Below are 15,221 nucleotides of genomic sequence, written 5' to 3'. Positions count from 1 at the left end.
TTTTTTTTTTTTTAACAAAATCTATCATTAACTGAAGATAAAACAAGTGTCTCATGAATTAATGTCACAGCAGTGGAAATAATAATAAAATAACTGAATATAAACATATAAAAACACATTCAGTGGAGAATCTAATACATTTTTATCCGTAGTTTTAACACTTTAACTGCTGTGGTTGAATTTTTACACAAGAATTAATAGTTTTATTTAGTTGAGTGAATGTTTCTTCTAATGGATTTATTCTATTATCTTCTGTATTTGGCATTTTTCAGTTCAAATCAGGTATTTTCCTATATTCAATTCACTGTTCATGTAGATATTCAGTAAAGTCAAAGGTTATTATAGAAAAAAATAGAGAAAATTGAAAAAAAAAGGGATTAGTTATTATTTATTTATTTATTTAGCAGAATCATCATTAACTGAAGATAAAACAAGTGTCTCATGAATTAATGTCACAGCAGTGGAAATAATAATAAAATAAATCAATATAAACACATAAAAACACCTTTGATGGATTTGATGGAATTGATTTACCAGTATTTATTCTATTATCTTCTGTATTTGGCATTTTTCAGTTCAAATCAGGTATTTTCCTGTATTTAATTCACTGTTCATGTAGATGTTCATTAAAGCTCAGAGTAAAATCAAAGGTTATTATAGAAAAAAAAATAGAACATATAAAAACACATTCAGTGGAGAATCTAATACATTTTTTCCCTGTAGTTTTAACACTTTAACAGCTGTGGTTGAATTTTTACGCAAGAATTAGTAGTTTTATTTAGTTGAGTGAATGTTTCTTCTAATGGATTTATCAGTATTTATAATATTATTGTCTGTATTTTCATTTTTCAGTTAAAATCATGTATTTTCTTATATTTAATTGACTGATTACGTAGATGTTCATTAAACTCAGAGTAAATTCAAAGGTTATTATATGAAAAGAACAGAGAAAACAGAAGAAAAATGAACTTTTTTCAGTCAAATCTCTCATTAACTGAATATTAACCCAGTGTGTCCATCCACTGTCGTTTATGAAAATGGGTTTTACTGGTGAATTAATGTCACAGCAGTGGACAATAATAAAATAACTTAATATAAATACATAAAACACCTTTGATGCAGAATCAAACATACTTTATCTGCAGTTTCAACACTTTAAAGTTGACTTGTGGCGACTTCCAACTGAATTTTTCTCTCTGTTTAACTTTCCTAAATGATATATCACCATTTGTCATAACTTTAATCCTCTGCATTTTTCAGATTTTTCAGTCATAATCAGGTCTTTTCCTGTCTTTTAATTCACTGATCATGTAGATGTTCATAATAAATCAGACTAATTCGGGTGTAAATCTCACATATTAATGAGATGAACGCAGAAATGTCGTTAAACTGTGAGTGAACTGGATTCATCTGTGCTGTTGTTGTTCCTGTCGTCTGTTTCTGTCTTTAAATCTTTCCCTCCTCTGGTTCATTTCCTGTTTCCGTTGTGCGTCATCAGGCTGGAGGAGAATTACATCGTGTGTGAAGGTGTGTGTTTTGCCTCGATGCAATCCTTTTACGCTCATTATCTGGACTTCTGTCGCAAAGAGAAGCTGGAACCGGCCGGTGCTGCCACCTTCGGAAAGGTCCGTTTATGCCTTCCTTTATGTCAGGGTTTTTCAACCTTAGGTCGGGAACCCCACATGGGGTCACCTGGAATTCAAATGGGTCACCTGAAATTTCTAGTAATTGATTAAAAACAAAATTAAAACTTAATAATAAAAATAGGGATGGGAATCGTTAAGAATTTAACGATTCCAATTCCATTATCGATATCACTTATCGATCCGATGCCTTATCGATTCTCATTGGGTGAGGGCACTAACAGAGTACAAACAGGTGTGTTTGCATGAACTGTTTTTATATTTCCATCTGCACAGAAAATAGAACAAATACAATATGAACTAATAATAAGAACAGATGACGCGGCCCGGTTGGGGGGGGGGTGGGGGGGGGGTCAGTGAAAGTGAAACTACAGACTCTTTACTAATTACCTCCGCCAAGGAGGTTATGTTTTTGCCAGGGTTTGTTTTTGTTTGTTGTTTGTTTGTTTGTTTGTTTGTTTGTTTGTCTGTCCGTTAGTGTGCAACATAACTCAAAAAGTTATGGACAGATTTGGATGAATTTTCAGGGTTTGTTGGAAATGGGATAAGGAAGAAATGATTAAATTTTGGTGGTGATCGGGGGTGGGGGGGCCCATGGGGGGGGGGGCACTGATCAGCCTAGGTCTGCGCTGTCCGAGTGCTTCTAAATTCCTCTATTGCTTGCATTTCTACTACGTGGAACCGGGTTCGACTCGGCTCGTCTCCCGTTGTTGGTCACCTCATTTCCTTTCCCTTCTTATCTTCAGAAACTTGTATTTGAGGAGGTTACGACGGTTTGTTGCCCACCCCAGACCAGACCGGCCTGGGGTTCACTCTGCCGCTACATTCACAAGCAACACTAAGTAGAGAATCAATATGTGACATTCCTGTAAATGAGTCACATGCTGTGGACAAATGTTTGAACAGACTGGAGGGATTCCACCTTTAGAAGACATGGAAGCTTTGACAGTGTTCCAGTGGACCTGGTGTGGTTGGTGTGGTCTGTTTGGACCTGGTGTGGTCTGTTTAGACCTGGTGTGGTCTGTGTGGACCTGGTGTGGACCTGGTGTGGTCTGTTTAGACCTGGTGTGGTCTGTGTGGACCTGGTGTGGACCTGGTGTGGTCTGTTTGGACCTGGTGTGGTCTGTGTGGACCTGGTGTGGACCTGGTGTGGTCTGTGTGGACCTGGTGTGGACCTGGTGTGGTCTGTTTGAACCTGGTGTGGTCTGTTTCGACCTGGTGTGGTCTGTTTGGACCTGGTGTGGTCTGTTTGGACCTGGTGTGGACCTGGTGTGGTCTGTTTGGACCTGGTGTGTCTGTGTGGACCTGGTGTGGACCTGGTGTGGTCTGTTTGGACCTGGTGTGGTCTGTTTGGACCTGGTGTGGTCTGTTTAGACCTGGTGTGGTCTGTTTGGACCTGGTGTGGACCTGGTGTGGTCTGTTTGGACCTGGTGTGGTCTGTTTAGACCTGGTGTGGTCTGTTTGGACCTGGTGTGGGACCTGGTGTGGTCTGTTTGGACCTGGTGTGGACCTGGTGTGGTCTGTTTGGACCTGGTGTGGTCTGTTTGGACCTGGTGTGGTCTGTTTAGACCTGGTGTGGTCTGTTTTAGACCTGGTGTGGTCTGTTTGGACCTGGTGTGGTCTGTGTGGACCTGGTGTGGTCTGTTTAGACCTGGTGTGGTCTGTTTAGACCTGGTGTGGTCTGTTTGGACCTGGTGTGGACCTGGTGTGGTCTGTTTGGACCTGGTGTGGACCTGGTGTGGTCTGTTTGGACCTGGTGTGGTCTGTTTGGACCTGGTGTGGTCTGTTTAGACCTGGTGTGGTCTGTTTAGACCTGGTGTGGTCTGTTTAGACCTGGTGTGGACCTGGTGTGGTCTGTTTGGACCTGGTGTGGACCTGGTGTGGTCTGTTTGGACCTGGTGTGGTCTGTTTGGACCTGGTGTGGTCTGTTTAGACCTGGTGTGGTCTGTTTGGACCTGGTGTGGTCTGTTTAGACCATTTCTGCCTCAACACCATGTTGTCTATGTTCTGACCAAAACAATGCAGCGTGTGTGTGACGTCATCGCGCATGCGCAACGAAGGTGAATCGATAAGCAGAATCGTTAAGCAGGCAGGCAAACGATTCCAAGGAATCGAGCGACTGGGAACCGGTTCTAAAAAAGAACCGGTTCTCGATTCCCATCCCTAAATAAAAATATATGGTGAGTTGAGAGAGACAATCACAATACAAAAAAGACATGACAAACTCTGCGGCTGAACCTGAAACACTGTGGGTTCTGTTTCTTTCAAATGTTCATTGTGGTCGGTTTCAGATGCTGCAGCTCTTTCATAATTCATAGTTTGAGTTGTTATTTTTTTCAGTATTAATTTGCAGCCTTTGGACTGACTGAAACCAAATTCTCCCTTTGTGCAGTAATCTACACCTGGCTTTTCTGCCTCCGTCCACAATAATATAGAGGGTCTGCACGTGACGTCACCGCGGTCCCGCCCACTGAGTGGCAGAAAGACGGAGATGAGTAGCGGCTTTGGCTTGAATACTGCGAAAACTTTAGAACAATCTAAAAAATGGGGCAGAGCTGTTGTGTCATTGATCGCACAAATAGGTTTAAAAGCACTGGGAGCTGTCGTTTTAGCGGAGACCTAAAGCCAAAGACAGAAGAAGCAGATGGATCACTGCAACTCAGAGAAAGAACTGGAATCCAGACAACCGAACCTGGGTTTGTGTCAGCTAACGTTAATTTATGCTGTTCCTGTGTAAAATCATCCCTTAAATTCCGTCTGGTTTTGGCTAACGTTCCTTCTTAGTAAAGCTCTGAATGTTAGCATCTGTCATTTAGTTCTCGATTTCAGAACTGAAACATTTTTGTCTTCAGTTGTGTGATTGTGAACCTTGTGCTCTACATGATTTGTAAACTAGCTTAAACCCCTTTAGCCCTATCAGCCCGCCCATGGGCCGAAAAAATTATATTAATATTCATCTATTATCAAATATAATAAATCAGGACAATGGATGTTTTTTTTTCAACTTTTGCTCAAAGTTTAGACCCTAATGTTAATAAAAGTACATCAAAAGTGTATTTTAGTGCAAACTTTAATGTTCAAACATGATTTTTAATCTTTGTGGGGTGAAATATACGCTATTAAAAATCTCGACACAAACAATTAATTTATGCACTATCATCATCAATCCAGCCGAAAAAAAAAACAGGCGAGGATAAAAATTCCAATTTCTCTTTTAGTTTGTTCCAGTTTACTCAGGCAGAGTAATAGATACAATATTTTAGACAATGGAATAGATAGACAGACACCAAGAACATCCATATGAACCTTATTATTGTGAAGGAATTCTTCATTTACTTTGGGTTTGTCTGTTTAGGCGTTTTTTCCCTGAAAATATGGTCAGAGTTAAACTTAAACTGAGGCTAACCTAGTTTTCCACATAAGGGGGACTCCTAGCACACAGCTGGTGGATCTGTGTTGGATCCAGTATTTGATGTGAACTCTCCTTAAATCTCCACAGTACCAGTAGATCATCCACTCACTTGGGTCAGTACTAAGGGTTCAACTCCAGTAAATCAGTAGTGAACTGTGAGCACTACTGCTGGGCCTTTACCGCCCAAATCACAGCCAACAGAAATCCGTCTGCACTGACATAAAACCTCCAAAACAATAGTATGTTGAATGAAAGCACTCACCAGCTGGAATCCTCTAATGAACCAGGACCAGGATGGACACAACTCTGGGTCTGTTGGATGCTTTCAGCCTTTGCACTGGGGATTTTCCCGGCGTTGAACTCAGGTTCATAGTAAATGTCAGGATAGGTGATTTCTGTCCCACATCAGTGTTGGTAGAACACGTGTTTGGTAGCTTGGATGGATCCATGTCCAGTCCAGCTGTCTTTAATTTCATGTTATATTCCACATTTTTCCTGGTCTGGCTGTAGTTACTGCTGTGCTCCCGCCATGTTGAGCCGGTTTGTTTTGCCGCTCAGTCTGACTGAGGGGGGCGTGGGCTTAGGGGGGAAGTGACGTATGTGCATTCCCTCTATACATTATATAGCCTTAATGTCATGTAAAATTAACGTTTATTTGCAACATAGTATAGCAAACTATTACACTATACAGGGTGGGGAAGCAAAATTTACACTGAACATGTAGTTGTTTTTTCTCAGCAGGCACTACGTCAGTTGTTTTGAAACCAAACATATACTGATGTCATAATCATACCTAACACTATGATCCATACCTTTTCAGAAACTTTTGCCCATATGAGTAATCAGGAAAGCAACGTCAAGAGTGTGTGATTTGCTGAATGCACTCGTCACACCAAAGGAGATTTCAAAAATAGTTGGAGTGTCCATAAAGACTGTTTATAATGGAAAGAAGAGAATGACTATGAGCAAAACTATTACCAGAAAGTCTGGAAGTGGAGGAAGCAACAAAAAATGTACCAGAGCTTTTATGAAAGCTCTCAAATCCAAAATCCCAAAGGATCCAACCAAATCCATGAGAAAAATGGCAATTGAACTTGAGGTAGACAACAAGAACGTTAGAAATGCAGAAAAATAGGATTTGAAGTTAAAATCTTACACAAGAACACCAAAAACACTTGTTGACAACAGCAACAAATCCAACTTTAGCAATTTTTGGGAATCATGTTTATGTCCGCCTTCTAGCCCAGATCTAAACCCTCTGGATTCTGCTGTTTGGGACGTTTTAGAACATGCACCAATAGAACATCACACAGCAATGTCCACTTTCTTAAAGATACTATTAAAGAAGTAGTTATTGAGAAAGAAGGAGGACACATAGAATAAAAACATTTTCTATTATGCCAATTTTCTTGTGGCAAATAAATTCTCATGACTTTCAATAAACTAATTGGTCATACACTGTCTTTCAAACCCCTGCCTCAAAATATTGTACATTTTGCTTCTCCACCCTGTACTATACTCTCCGTTTTGAACGTCTGGGGTCACCAGAAATTTGTGATGTTAAAATGGGGTCACGAGCCAAAAAAGTTGGGAACCAGCGGTGTAGCAGGATAACTTCCCCCAGATACCCCCCCCCCCCCCTTATCCTAGTATGACTTTCCCCTCCCCCCTGGTTAACTATCCCCCAGATATAAGAAGGTAGATATACATCAGAATTGTATAATACTGATTACATGTATATCACAAACATGAACACATGTACCTCCTAAACATATAATAAATAAAAGGCTCTTTTAGTCCATCAGGGTTTGAAACTGACGACAAGTAGTTGTGTACTTCCTGAGTGTTCTGAGAAAAAGACAGTGCACGACAGCACAATACCGTGGTGGGGAGGGGGGGTTATTCTGTTCCACCAGTTTCATACTGGGACACAACACATTCACCATGGGGTTGATTCATTTATTCAGTGGAAATACTGGTAGGAGGGGCCACCACAGAAGAAGAAATGAGCTGTTTTTTCATTACCTCTGCCAAGGAGGTTATGTTTTTGCCAGGGTTTGTTTGTCTGTCTGTCTGTCCGTAGTGTGCAACATAACTCAAAAAGTTATTGACAGATTTGGATGACATTTTCAGGTTTGTTGGAAATGGGATAAGGAAGAAATGATTAAATTCTGGTGGTGATCGGGGGGGGGGGGGGGGGGGCGCCACACGGGGGGGGGGGAGACCAGAAAACCAGACCAGAAAATTTCATCCAAATCTGTCCATAACTTTTTCAGTTATGTTGCACACTAACAGACAGACAAACAACACAAACAACCCTGGCAAAAACATAACCTCCTTGGCGTGGGGGGCCCACGGGGGGGGGGCACTGATCAGCCTTGGCGGAGGTATGCACTCTCCAAGTGCTTCTAGTTCTATATATTTATTATATTCTTGAATGTATGCTTATGAACATGTTTGTATTGAATTTTATGTTATTTATTTATTCATTTATTTATTTAATTTATTTATGCTAGTTTGTACTCTGCAGCACTTTGGAGACTTTGTGTTGGTAAAATGTACTATACAAATATGATAATAATAATAATAATAATAACTAGAAGCACTTGGAGAGCGCAGACCTCCGCCAAGGCTGATCAGTGGCCCCCCCCTGTGGGCCCCCCCACGCCAAGGAGGTTATGTTTTGCCAGGGTTTGTTTGTTGTTTGTTTGTTTGTTTGTTTGTCTGTTCGTTAGTGTGCAACATAACTCAAAAACTTATGGACAGATTTGGATGAAATTTTCCGGGTTTGTTGGAAATGGGCCCCCCCGTGGGCCCCCCCACCCTCGATCACCACCAAAATTTAATCATTTCTTCCTTATCCCATTTCCAACAAACCCTGAAAATTTCATCCAAATCTGTCCATAACTTTTGAGTTATGTTGCACACTAACGGACAGACAAACAAACAAACAACCCTGGCAAAAACATAACCTCCTTGGCGGAGGTAATAATAATAATAATAATAATAATAATAATAATAATAATAATAATAATAATAATAATAATAATAATAAGAAGAAGAAAAGAGAGACATCACACTTATATAGCACTTTTTTGGACACTCAAAGACGCTTCACAACAAACAAAACAAAAGAACAAAGGGGCTCAAGAAAATGGAATGGAAAAATGCTATGGTATGGTATGGTAGTATGTTAATAAGTGTCCACTCCGTCTTTTTTCAGTATATCTGTGCTCTGTATGACTAAATGTAACATGTATGGAACTATGGTTACTGGTCTGACCCACTTGGAGTTCGAAAAACAGCTGATCTGAGCTCAGTTTGTCCTGTTTGATTTTCAGACGATCCGACAGAAGTTTCCTCTGCTGACGACGAGACGCCTGGGAACCAGAGGACACTCCAAGTATCTATCTATCTTCTATCTATCTATCTATCTATCTATCTATCTATCTATCTATCTATCTATCTATCTATCCTTTTTGTTCATGGTGCTACTCATTTGTGTTTATTTGTGTCCATTTTCTTTAACAATTTGTTCATTTTTTATTCATTTTGTTTAATTTTGATCATTTTTCACTAATTTTACTGCTTATTTTTTTTGTCTTTACTCATTTGGTGCTGATGTTTATCCACTTTTTTCCTTATTTTGTCAACTTTTTTATTCACTCTGACTTTTTTTTCCATTATCTATCTATATTAACAAACTGTTAATGTTATCATGCTGCTGTTACACTGTAATTTCTGTAATCTATCCATCTCTCTGCTCTTTCAGTTCATTGTGCTACTTATTTATGTTAACTTTTGTCAATTTTCTTGCAAATTTTGTTCAGTTTTTGTCTCATTTTGTTCATTTTTCACTAATTTTGCTGCTTATTTTTTTTTGTCTTTACTCATTTTGATGCTTATGTTTGTTCATTTTGTCCACTTTTTTGCTTATTTTGTTAAGTTTTTTATCAGTCCTGACACTGTTCCATTATCTATCTATTTATAGCAACAAACAGTTAATATTATCATGCTGCTGTTACACTGTAATTTCTGTAATCTGTAATCTATCCATCTCTCTCTCCTTTTTGTTCATTGTGCACTTGTTTGTGCTCGTTTTGTCCATTTTCTTGCCTGTTTTGTTCAGTTTTTGTCTCATTTCGCTAATTTTCACTAATTTTGCCAGTTTTTTTTTTTTTTTGTCTTTACTCATTTTGATGCTTATGTTTGTCCATTTTTGTCCACTTTTTTCCTTATTTTGTTAAGTTTTTTAATCAGTCTGACTTTTTTTTCCATTATCTATCTATATTAACAACTGTTAACGTTATCATCTGCTGTTACACTGTAATTTCTGTAAAGTAATCTGTAATCTATCCATTTCTCTATCCTTTTTGTTCATTGTGCTACTCATTTATGTTCATTTTGTTCATTGTCTTGCCTAGTTTGTCCAGTTTTTGTCTCATATTATTCATATTTCACTAATTTTGCTGCTTATTTTTTGTCTTTACTCATTTTGCTCCTTATTTTTTTGTCTTTACTCATTTTGATGCTTATGTTTGTCCACTTTTCTCCTCATTTTTAAAACTTTTTTTAAACCTATCTATGTAAATCCCTCCCCCAGGTATCACTACTATGGAATCGGTATCAAAGAGAGCAGCGCCTACTACCACTCGGTGTATTCTGGAAAGGTCTGACCAGGTAATAACGTGATGCTTCCATCTGTGGTATTTATTGACGTACAGTAGTGTTTTATACATGCTTGTGTACACAGCCCTATCTGCAGTGTTTCCGGTGATATTCAGTGTTAAATCCACTCGATAAGTGCAGTCAGGAGTGGGCGTTATTCATTTAATGTCGACAGTAAATCCAGAAATTAACATAAACGCAGATATTCATTAAATATGTGGACCTTTTATTTAATCTGACGTCTACTGGTTGTTTTCTCCTGGTTTTCTTATGCATTAAAGCTGATTTAAGCCCAGTGTTTTCATGCACAAACAGGTCATTTACAATCTTTTTTCCTCATATATGTTGAACATTCAGACCAAATAGAACTCAAGTAGACCGGACTAATAAAAAATATAATAAAAATAAAGAAATTAAATAACCTATAAATTATGTCAAGTACAAAATGTTCTCCGTTTAGTGTGAAAAAAAGTAAAATTACATTATGAAAGTGTGAATAACCTGAACAATCTGAAATTTCTTAAGAAAAAAATGAAATTTATGTCAATATTATGTCTACAATGCACAAAATATTAAATAAAAGGCATAATATTATTAAAATTGCACTTATTTTTCAGGTTGTTCATATTTGGTTCAGGTTATTCACATTTTATTGTTAAAGGATTGTTTGTACATGTAAATATGTTTCATGTAATTTTACTTTTTTTTTCACACTTAAAACAATAAGAACATTTTTTAGTTGTCATTATTTCTAGGTTATTATAATAGCTTTTACTTTAAATGATATTGGTTCTAAACTAAAATAATTTTAACATCTTTTATTGTTAATATCTTCAGTGTAATTTTTGCTTTTCACAAATTCATCCCACAGGCCAAATTTATGGAACCTTCTGGGGCCAAATGTTTGTACCTGAAAAAATAAAATTTTAAACTGAAAATTCAAGTTTTGATCTGAAAAGATAAAACATGCACTGAAAAAAATATAACCTCAAATATTAAAATACATATGGAAGTGAAAAAGGAAAATAAATAATTATTCAAAAGAATTACTGAAGTGAATCAAAATAATATTTAACCTGAAAAAAAAAATAAATAATTTGAATACATTGTTGTATTTTTCAAAACTCAAGATCAAAACTTGAATTTTCAGTTTAAAATTTCATTTTTTCAGACACTAAACTTACAGCCAAGAATGGCTCCATACATCTGGACCCTTTGGAGGCCGGTTTTGGTTTTTGACACCCCTGGTCTAAACAGTGACTGTATATGACCATAAATGCAAGATAAAAATCACTGTAATGTATTTAAATCACACAAAAAGTTACAAAATCTCAGCAATTAGAGGAAAAAACAGAGAAATCCTGATTGTTTTTCCATCACTTCTTGTTCTTTTTTGTCATAATTGTATTTACATGTTACATTTAAACATAATTTCTATTCATTTGGAGTCAGATATACGGAAAAAAGATTATATAACTTAACTATGCATGACAAGAATGAGGCTAAACCTGCCATATTATGCAAAAACACAAAATGAATGACTATTTTTTTTATTCTGTACAACATAAAAGCTTCACATTAGAAATAAATTATGTTCATGAACCTTTTTGTCATTAAAAATGTTTCTCTGTCAACAGATTTTCAGGCAGCAAACTCAAAAATGAGGTAAAAAAAAAAAAAAAAGACACAAAAAACTAATTCTTAATATCTTTTATTAAAAAAAAAAACAAAACAAAAAAAAAAAAAAAAACCACTAATAAAACTAACTCAGCTCTTTTTTCTTCAGGGAGGTTTCACCAGGAAATATTCTCTGAGCTCTAAAACTGGGACGTTGCTTCCAGATTTCCCCAGCGCTCAACATCTTCTCCTGCACGGAAACGTCTCCAGAGAAAAGGTTCATGTTTGGGCTTTTATTTATTTATTTATTTATTTATTTATTAGAAGCAGATGAAATTATCTCAGAGGAGCTTCACTGGAGAAAAGTTACACTATGTGGACAAAAGTATGTGGACACTTTGAATTCAGGTGTTTCTTTCTAACACGGATCTGGGATACAAAACAATAATGACTAATGACATAATACAGTTTTATATTGGGATAAATATCATTGCATTGGTTAGTTTGGTTTAAAATTGTTATATTTGTTTCTAAAATGCCTCAGGGATGGTTTGGACTTAATTTCTCTCAACGTTGATTGTTCATTTTTATCCATGACTATGATTTTAAATGTTCTTCCTCTAAATTTCTAAAATATTTTTCCTGCTCTGACTGTGAATAATAATTTTCTACCACAACTAACCATCTACTTTCTTGTTTGTGTGTGTATTTAGCATATTTTGATGCTTTTTTCTTCATTTTTGTTTATCTAGATCCCTTTTTTTTTTGTTCTTTTTTATGCCTGTGTTGCTCTTTTTTTTTTTTTTTTTTAATTAATTTTGGTTGTTCATTCTGTTCATTTTACTGATTTTTATTATTTTTTTTAATTCCATGACTATGGTTTTAAATGTTCTTCCTTTGAATTTCTAAATCTCTACTTTTTTTTGCTAAAATTAATTTGTTTTTGATCATGTAATAGTTTGCTATGCTATGTTGCAAATAAAGGTTAATTTTAGAGGACATTTAGTCTATATAATGTATATTATTATGGATGGAGGCAGTAAATCCAGGTGTAGATTACTGCACAAAGGAAGAATTTTATTTTCCTTGGTCAGGATATGTACAGTCAGTTACAAGGCTGACAATTAATACTGAACAAACAAGAACTGAAACTATGAATTATGAAAGAGCTGCAGCATCTGAAACTGACCACAATGAACATTTGACAGATAAACAGAAGCACAGTGCTGCAGTTTCACAATCACAGTTTGTCTGCTATAGATTGGGATTGTCTCTGTCAACTCATCATATATTTTTTTATTAGTAAGTTGTTGTTGTTTTTTTTTTATCAATTACTAGAAATTCCAGGCGACACCACGGTTGAAAAACACTGCATTAGTCATTATTGTTAGAAAGAAACACTTGAATTCAACGTGTCCACATACTTTTGTCCACATACAGGTGTTTGTTTTGCAGTTTATGTCAGCTTGTGGTTGTTTTTGTGCAGGTGGACACTCTGATCATGATGTATAAAACCCACTGTCAGTGCATCCTGGATAACGCCATCAATGTCAACTTTGAGGAGGTGACGAGGCTTCATTTTACAGTATTTCAACACTTCCATCGCCTCAAACTCACATAAACTACCTTTAATTTCAACGCTTTTATTTCAGATCCAGAACTTCCTGCTCCACTTCTGGCAGGGCATGCCTGACCACCTGCTGCCACTGCTGGAAAACCCCGTTATCGTCGACATTTTCTGCGTCTGCGACTCCATCCTATACAAGGTTTTTATCCAATACAATTAGTAGTGGAGTAAAAAGATTCTAAATGATCAAATATGGTGCTTTTGTCAACCTGAGCTCTTCCACTGTTAGGATATAATCACAACAGGACAGTATTTTAAAGGGTTTTTTTGGACTTTTTTTTTGCATAAAATAGACGCTTTTTGAGAAACCAATCAGTAAAAGACAATATTTTATACTAAATTTGGAAAAGTGTTTCTTATTTTTCAAAAAATATCTTTGTTGTAAAGTCCGAAGTGGTCTTTGAAAGTTTTTATGTCAAGAAAAGTCAGAACCACAGCTGTATTTATTTATAACATCATTGCTTTGCATTGAAAACATCTTTAAAACATCATTTAGGTGAAAAACAGCAGGTATTTTGCTTTTTACAACCAGTAAAATCACACATGAACCCAACATTTAACCTTTCCTCAGTGGTTCTTCACTGCTTTATTTCTTGCATAGTTCAATTAAAAGCAAATATTTTTCTATATTTAATTTACTGATCATTTAATCATAACACATTAAGGTTATTCAATTCCTTTACATTCCTTTCACTTCCATTAAACATACTTTTTTGGTTTTAACTCTTTCAGTGCCATGGGCCGATTAAATCGGCTTTACGAATACAACCTGTAAAGTGCCACGGGCCGATCAGATCGGCTTTGGAGAACACGCCATATTTGTGTACAAACAAACCATCCACCCCCATTTCTTTCTCATATTTCGATGACGTTCTTTCAAATCTTCTTGCAAATTACGATCAATAATGAATCGGCTGCGTCCGGTGCGTTTTGAATCTAAGTGGCAATCGGTCGGATGTTACCGAGCGGTTTTTGACCAAGGAAGAGCTCGCGTTTCGTTTTCTGCTTGGGAAATTTTATGAATGAATTTATGAATGAAATCATATGCAAATTAGATGGCCATTTTGTAGTAATATCGTAACACAGTGATCTGTCAAAACAGTCCCATCTGCTAGAAAATGAGTTCTGATGACGATTCAGACTTCGATTATAAAAACGACGCGAAATACTGAAAAACGGCCAAATTCTGTGGCACTTTTAAGGCTTATTAGCCCCTTAACTGTCTGGCACCGAAAGAGTTAAGCTGAAATATTTTAATGTATCGTCACTGCAGTGGGTAATAATCGAAAATTAATTGGAACTGTAATAAATCACTCAGAATTCAAATGATTGAAAACTGGCATTTAAAGGGTTAAAATCCTGAAAACTGTTAAAAGTTTGGTAGTTTTGAGCAGAGCGGAAGTTGTTTAAGAGATTTATTTAAAAAAAAAAAAAAAAAAAGCAAGAAAAAATGCATGAACATTTTTGTCCACGAGGGTGACCAGAGTTTTTTTTCTTCTTTTTTTTGGTTATAAAAGGGCATAAGGGATTTATCACCATTTATTATACTATTATTTATTTTTTTTCCCAGTGAAAATCAGGTATTTTCTTATATTCAGTTGACTGATTGATCATGTAGATGTTCATTAAAACTCAGAGTAAAATCATAGGTTATTATATAAATTTAGAGAAAATTGAAGAAAAAGTGTTTTTTGTTTTGTTTCAGCAAAATATATCATTAGCTGAACAGATCATTAACCAAACATGTCTTGTGAATCAATGTCACAGCAGTGAATAATAATAATAATAATAATAGTAATAATAATAATAATAAAATAACTTTTTCCAGTTAATGGAAAAACTAACACATTTTTATTTGCATTTTCAACCCTTTAACAACAACTGTGGCTTAATACAACAGTACAAGTACAAGAATAAATAGGGAATGTTGTATTTAAGCCTTAAAGATCTATTTTTGTGGCAACTTTTTCTATACTTACCCTTACCTAAGTGATTTTTTACCATTTATTATAATATCCTCTGCATTTTGCATTTTCACTGAAAATCAAGTATTTTCCTTTATTTAATTCACTGATCACGTAGATTTTCACAGTAAATTGAAATGTTATCATATAAAAACACGGAATAATGAAGAAAGAAAACATACTTTTTTAGCAAAATTTATCATTAACTGAAAATAAAACAAGTGTCTTGTGTATCAGTCTCACCACAGACGATGATAATGATAATGAAAATAACTTGAAATATACAGAAA

The 15,221-nt window shown here is 36.0% G+C and overlaps 1 protein-coding gene across 1 annotated transcript in view; it reads left to right on the top strand.

Moving 5' to 3' along the window:
* The window catches only part of LOC115415316 (DNA-binding protein RFX6-like), a 98,668-nt gene that overhangs the window by 62,391 nt on the left and 21,056 nt on the right, over positions 1-15,221 (top strand). Inside the window, 4 exon segments of the mRNA XM_030128843.1 lie at positions 11,361-11,388; positions 11,510-11,617; positions 12,827-12,904; positions 12,993-13,106. Of these exon segments, the coding sequence (XP_029984703.1) occupies positions 11,361-11,388; positions 11,510-11,617; positions 12,827-12,904; positions 12,993-13,106 (328 nt within the window).

The sequence above is a fragment of the Sphaeramia orbicularis genome, chromosome 24 (assembly GCF_902148855.1).
Source record: "Sphaeramia orbicularis chromosome 24, fSphaOr1.1, whole genome shotgun sequence".
NCBI classification, from domain to species: domain Eukaryota; kingdom Metazoa; phylum Chordata; class Actinopteri; order Kurtiformes; family Apogonidae; genus Sphaeramia; species Sphaeramia orbicularis.
The sequence above is the reverse complement of the archived record's forward strand: the minus strand, read 5'-3'. Positions and strand labels throughout refer to the sequence as shown.